Raw genomic sequence first — 7431 nt, 5'->3', positions numbered from 1 at the left:
TTGTATTTATTTCTGCATAAGGCATCAGTCTAGGCATTGAACTTGATATTTTTTTCCAAACATCTTACATGTTAAAAGGTTGTTCTTAGACAAGAATTTACCAAATAGATGGAAAAAAATGTTGGAGGTAATTCACAACCACCATAGAGCCACTGAGCTTCTGCATAAAATGGGAACACACTCATCCTGCTCTGCCCTAGCACTTCTCAGAACCTAAGCATTCATTTCTGTTCTTTTTCCCCAAACGAACTGAAACCAAGATGTTTTGGCATAAGAGAATGAATGGCAATTATTATTTTCGGGGGGCAGGAAACAATGAAAAAACATATTTTGGTTCGATTTCAACTAAATTGTTTCCTCCCCTCATTTTTCACTTTGGCAGCCAAACCAAAAAAAAACCCAAAAACCAAATCCAAAACCCTTCTCTTCTCTTTAGTGCATTAAGTATATGCATGTGTTTGTAGTTTAAGGCACTTAAATCATAAGTGTCTCAGCATATTTGCACATGATCTGTTGTGTACACAAGAATTTTTTATGTGCAGTTGCTTTATGTAGGCAGGTGTCTACTTTTGCACATGGAAACATTCATCATTTCTGTAGTTGCAATTTGGGAAGGCCACTGAAAATGTGACCTCCGTTACGTTCTTCTGGGGAATTAGAAAAATATGCTGAATTATTATCTTGATGTATAACAGGCTGCAGCTTGAATCTTGCATTACTTTCATCCATTTTACTATTATGAACCCTTTGACTTGCCTAGTTTTTGTTGAATTTACGAAGGTGTAAAGGAAGCAAAGACAACGGTTAGAAGGAAAGCATGTCTATAGAGATTCATCAGTCATTTTCTTTTTGAAAATGGTAGGCTTTAAATAGCACTGTAGGACATAGTCATGGTTAACCTGGTCTTCCAACCCAAATCCCCTTGGAAAATCTTTCATTAATAATGTTACTGCCTCTGTGAGTTAAGGAGGACACTACCTGTTGGCAGTTACACTAGAGATAAAGTGCATCCTTCCGTGCCATGACCTCATCATTTTACTCCCTCAATTTGGTGATTTCTTTACAGATTTTGACATAGGGAGGTCATGTGTATTGCTGTATGTTCGAAGACACTGTAATAATATGAACTACAGCAAGCAAAACAAAAGGAGGATTGTCACATTTATTTACTTTTTCAGTTATATCATCATCATTTGAAGTAAAAGTCTAAGTGAAGCAAAGGACTCGGCTCTTTGAGCTCACCGTAAATTGACAAGAAACTTCTAACACACTACTCTTTTTATGTAAAAGACAACTGAGAAAGTTGCTGCTGTTTTAATGTAAATGGCCTCTGATATCTAGTGAAATGTAAGGTGGATTAAGTATTCAATCTGAAATTGCAGTTGTGTTATAAAAATTATCAGGGAGACGTGACAGTTCAAAAAATATTTTAAGAGTACAGTAAGTTCACTGACAATTGTATTTCCTACTAATATGAAAGTTGCTGCTAATATAAAGTTGCTACATTCCTTTCCTACAGGAAAGGAAGCCTTATATAGGGAACAAGATCTAAATACCACTCTTTAGCATAGCTCTGTGAGTGCTTCCATTTAAACGACTATTATTCAAGAGGCAGACTGAGAGTTGTTAAAATAGTTAACTAGAATGTCTGAGAGTCTGGTTACCTTTCACAGGTTGATCACATACTCACTGTTGGATATTGAGGTTTAGATCCATAAAGAATTTCAGATGCCTGCCTTTTTGCACATGTTTGGACATCTGCTCAGGTGCTGCCCAGAGGAATTTAGACATGTTAATCCAAGACAGAACCATTGAGATTGCCCATATCACCTGCATCCGCAATTGACCCTGATTCAAACGCTAGGTTTTACTGTCAGTAGTGTTATATATTTGAAAGCTCTCCCAAAAAACTAGAGGTCCTGTTCCACCCCCAACTGACATGTCAAGTTAGCAGAGTGTGTCAACACGGCAGTACAGGACTGTGCAGAGAAATTCTGCTATCTTGCAGCATGCTCTTTTGAACATCACGGTTGATGACAAAGTCATATAGAGGAGAGCAAAAGCCAACACAGCACTTGGGAGATTAAAGCAGCGTGTCTAGAATGAAAGAGGCATCTGATTTCAAACAAAAGTAGCTGTGCATCACGCGGTTGTCATCACTAGTCTTCAGTACAACTGCAAAACTTGGACAATTTAAGTTGCTATTTTAAACATCTGAATAAATTCCACATGTGCTGTCTTTGTGACCTTGGTGGGGTAGTACAGCAGGATCACTCCAGCCACTCTGAGGTCTTTGAGTGTTCTCAGGTATTCATCAGTAAAGTAAAACTGTTGCAAGTTCAGCTGTGCTGCCCTGAGGATCCAGACTTCAGGCTGCTCAAAGTTATTTTCTTTGTCCAGAGACAGTATGACTGACAGCTCAAAGGTAAACCACCATACTACTACAAAAAGTTACTCAAGGTGTGTCTTAATGTGTATGGCATGGGATCCATGCTATAGAACACTGTAGCTAAAATCTGTCTGCTCTGACAAAGAATGTTTTGATGCTATGAAGGCCTATGAACAAAATCCTGAAGAACACAGTAGAAAAGCTAAAGAGGAAGGCAAGTGTAGTGATTATAAAAAGCTATGTCTGTGACATCTGACATGAGCACTATGTTGTCAAAATCAGGCTCATTTCTTCTGAATGAAGTCATGGAAGCTGAATGTTTACCTCGTAAGTCTTGGGAGTCTCCAGCATCAGCACCATTGTAGCTGCAGTCAGGTGGTTTGCAAGTGACACAGACGACATGCGGCACAGCTATTACTGCTCATCTGAACTAGGAACATCTATTAAATAGATACTCTTTTCTATTGAATCGAATCATAAATTTACTGGAAAAGATTATCATTGCGTATAATTTCTGTTAAATTAGCTCCCCCTGATTATAAGCTTTATCAGGAACAGAAATAACCAGCAATCCTCCAGCAAAAAGTTTAAATGAGTTAGCTTAAAAACTGCATTAAACTGTCTTATCTATCAAATGATGCAATCAAATTAAAAAATGATGTGCTCATAAATGAAGTAGGAACAAATGTACAAAGTTGTTATGGCAACTGAAACACTGAAGTTAAAATTATGGATCCCAAATTCTTGCAAATAAAAGTAAATTAATTTCCAAGGTAATTGGAATTTCTTTCAAAAATTATTTATCACAGCATCATCTTTCATAGTTTCAACAGAATTGATTTGATGGGTTTCTAATGAAATATAATTAATCAATAGGAAGGTTTTAGTAGCTTATGAATTACTATCATCTTGATACTTAACTTCTAGTAATCAGTTACACTTGCTGTCTTTTTTCCATTCATATGATTTTATTGGACACATATATTTTGGACCTGAGCAATTAGATTGTGATTGCTGTTATGTATTGCTTTATTGTAGCTCGTATTTTTGTCTAATCCGTTGAATCCTACTTAATACATGCCTGCCTTACTTTGCAAAAATACGTCTTTTTTATTCTAGTGATATTTGGCAGTACATTTAAATGGGCTGTTCTGATGTGTTTGCAAAACCCTGTCCTCAATAGAGCAAGTATTACTCCAGCAACAGCATCATTAATAATCATTAAGCATTTTCTTCAAACAGTTTGCTGAGCTGGAAACATGTAAGGTGCTGGATTCCGTAGGAAATTTACCCCAGGAGCTGTAAGGCTGTATGACTATTTTTCATGGGGTTTGTGGCTGTGCTGGCACACTTCCTCAAATCTCAGGAATTTTACTTAAGCCAGAGGATGGTGGAATCAGTGGTACAGTTACTGTGCTCTGTCAGACCGTGATTTTCAGTCTGTAGAATCAGAACAGCCAAAATGGAAATGAATATGTTGTTTTGCAAGAGACTGGACCAACAGGCAGAAAAGTTATTTCTGTCTTTTGCTAAAAATCCACAGAGAGGCTTGTAGTTCACTCACTGAGGCATTGCCTTTGCGGTATACACATACACTTCACACATAGCTTCCATATTACTCTAGTAGAGTTTGCATGATTTCTAGAGTAATTTCTATAATTTTTATTACATTATAGAATGTGTGACTGAGCAATATGTCAAAAGTTTATCTAATCTCTATCTCTAGTCCTGATGTTTCACCAATTTCTTGCTCTAGTGAGGGAGAATAAACAACTTCAGTATCTTGTATCATTACCATTACAGAAGCACAGAATCACAAAATGGTTGAGGTTGGAAGCGTCTTCTGAAGGTCATCTTGTCCGACCCCCCTGCTCAAGCAGAGCCACCAAGAGCCAGTCCCCCAGGACTGTTTCGAGATGACTTTTGAATGTCTCCAAGCTTGGAGACTCTACAACTTCTCGGGGCAACCTATGCCAGGGCTCGGTCACCCTCACAGTAAAAACAGTATTTCCTGATGTTCAGAGGGAACCTCCCATGTTTCAGTTTATTCCCATTGCCTCTGGTCCTGTCACTGAGCACCATTGAAAACAGACTGACTCCATCTTCTTTGCATTCTCCCTTCAGGTATTTATAGACATTGGTAAGATCTCCTGACCATTCTCTTTTCCAGGCTGAACAGTCTCAGCTCTCAGCCTTTTCTCATAGGAGAGATGCTCCTGTCCCTTCATCACCTTCATGGCCTTTTGTTGGACTCCCTCCAGTCTGTCCATGTCTCTCGTGCTGAGGAGCCCAGAACTGGACACACTGCTCCAGGTGTGGCCTCATCAGTGCTGAGGAGAAGGAATTGGAGAATTGTGCAGCTGTATCTTTTAAGTTCATTCATCCTTGTCCTTCCTCCTTTTTGCCCTTGCTCCTGGTCTCTTTGAAGACAACTCTTCAATCTATAACAAGACTCTGAAGACATTTTGTTGTACTTTTCAGCTTTATCTTTTCCAGAGAAAAACCCAATTCTTTCCGTCTTTCTTCATTGGTTACATTTTCTAAGCAGCTTATGAGTCATCCTTCCCCCTCTTCAAATTTGTTTTTAGCGGGTGTGTAAATATGCATATAACATCCAAAATTAGACATCATATTCTTCCAGAGGCTCCACCAGTGCCAGATTTATCAAATTAATTACCTCCATGTCTTCTGTTTTCCAGTTCTGAATATAATCTAGAGTTAGTCTTTCTTTTGCAGCAACATTGCGTTCTTGATTTATTTCCCTAGAATTCCCCAAGCCTTTTCTTTTATACTTGAAAGTTAGTCTCCATTTCAGTCTTGCACCTTTGTTGCATCTCTCTTTTTTTTTTTTTTTCCCCCCCTAGGAGTACTTTTTGCAATTGGTTTTTGAGTATTTCATCATGTTGATTTCTGAGCATTGCTTCCAGCAGTCAGTGTCCACTTCCTTCCTTCCATGTTATCCACAAAATTTTGTGTGTTTGTTATTTGACCACATGGGTGTTAATGAAAATACTGACTGTGGGCCTGTCATATCTTTGTGATGCATATCTCAAAATATTTCTCTGTTTGATAACTACTATTGGAAAACGGATTCTTCTAATTGGATATGTGTGCTCCTATTCCTCTGTAAAATTATTTGATCTACCCTTATGTTTTCTTTTTTACATTGGGACAATGTCAGCTAGAACTGTGTAACAGTTTTAACAAAGGTCAAAATATGCTACATTTACTCATTTCCTTTATCCACTAAGCCAGTTACCCTGTAAAAGAAGGAAATTACATTAGTTTGACATGATTTGATTTTGACAAATCCATGGTGGCTATTTGTTATCATTTTAATCCAGGGTGCTTAGAAGTGGATAGCTTAGTAATTTGTTTGATATCTTTGAGGATATCCAAATTAATTCTGTAACTCCCTGGGCTCTGTTTCACTGGTTTATGTATATGGTTATATGTATACATACACATATATACGTGTGTGTGTATATATATATATATAGGTGTAATGTTTCCCTTTCTGTAGTCGTCTGGAATCACCCTCATCCTCTGTGAGGTCTCAGAGATGACGATTAATAGTTCAGAGATTTTGTTTTATACTTTCAGGAGAATTTCATTATTCTATTCTGCATTGAACTCAAACAACCATCTCCTTTCTTCTTTCCTGACTAATCTGCCTGAGATAGCCAATATGAATGAAGAAAATTTCATTTGTTCCATAGAAAATACTTTTCTTGAGGCAGGAGTAAAGTTTTGATAGGACTTGGCTCGTTGTGCTTGAACATACTTGTTGATAAATGAGTCAATAAAATAAATTTAACCGATTTGTAAAGTTTTGTGGTGTCTAAAGAAGCATTTGCTGAGATAGGTAGCTCATGGTGAAGTCTGCCTTATGTTAGTACCTTGTATGGACAAAGAAGATTTTAAAAAGGAAAAAGTACAGGTACTTAGCGTGCAAAAGACACTTCATGCCTGTCAACAAAGCCAGTCACATTGAAGCAGGCATTGTGGAAAAGGCATGAGACCACCTAAGTAGTCACTATTGAGTATGTAACTGCAAGTGAATAAGATTAAATGGTGATAGCAGCTCTCAGGATCCAGCTGAACCAGAAATGGAACCAAACCTGTAGGTCTCAATGAGAGAAGTGGGACCATACACCTATGTGGACATACAGCCAGTGTGGTGAGCCGCATTTTTTAGTTTTTGTGTATTGTTTCTAGTTCTGAGCCATGGGTACATTTAGAAGGAAAGAAAGTAGGTGATCCAAGACCTTTAATCTCAGAGCCTTACAAGAGAAGAGTAAGACATACAAACTAAATGCATATGTTTCTGTTTAATTAAATGCACTTCTGATGGTGAAGTTTCCTGTTTGGTCATTATAATGTGAGCAGTATGAGCAATAATCTGTAGACATCTACATCTCTATACTATGGCTGAGAAGCAAAGACACCAGAAAGGAAAGGAGGAAATCACTGTACAACTTTAGTCTCTGCGACTATTTTTCAGCCTCTTTGGCAGACTTCAGAGCTCTACATGCATCTACTAGGGAAGATGCTTAGTGTGATGATGTTGCCTCTGTGCTGCAGAGAATCCACCATTTCCTCACTTCTGTCTACCCTAGTTCCACTTTGAACCTGGTATTCAGGACAAGAGAAACGACTTTACACAGCAGAATACTTTTAGCAAAACTGTACCATTCTTGCTGTGTCTGGATTTGGACAAAACTGAAGGCAAAACAAAAGGAATGAATTAGTTTGGAGAATGCTGCTAAAACTTGGAATATGAACTCTGTGCAGTATGAACTGCACAGAAATTGTTGGCTTCAGAATCAACCTTAAATTCTTTGGCAAGTAAGTCATATAAGCCTGATACAAACCACAAATACATTTGACTCTTGCCCAATCCTTTCTAATTTGTTGCTGGATGTCATACTTACTTGTTTTGTTTTGGAAATAAGTATTCTGACTTTGAAAATATTGGCTGCTTTGAAAGTGCAGATTGGTTTTTAAAACATTGAGATTTTTCTTTTCCCCTCCCCCCCCCC

General features: G+C 37.9%; 1 protein-coding gene across 1 annotated transcript in view; it reads left to right on the top strand.

The window, feature by feature from the left end:
* Positions 1-7184: 7184 nt before the first annotated feature.
* Positions 7185-7431, top strand: part of SORCS2 (sortilin-related VPS10 domain containing receptor 2) — a 35772-nt gene continuing 35525 nt past the window's right edge. Inside the window, exon 1 of the mRNA XM_009705061.1 lies at positions 7185-7237. Within this exon, the coding sequence (XP_009703363.1) occupies positions 7185-7237 (53 nt within the window). The remainder of the gene's footprint in view (positions 7238-7431) is intronic.

The sequence above is a fragment of the Cariama cristata genome, unplaced genomic scaffold (genome assembly GCF_000690535.1).
Source record: "Cariama cristata isolate BGI_N322 unplaced genomic scaffold, ASM69053v1 scaffold4890, whole genome shotgun sequence".
NCBI classification, from domain to species: domain Eukaryota; kingdom Metazoa; phylum Chordata; class Aves; order Cariamiformes; family Cariamidae; genus Cariama; species Cariama cristata.
This window is presented reverse-complemented; position numbering and strand designations above follow the sequence as displayed.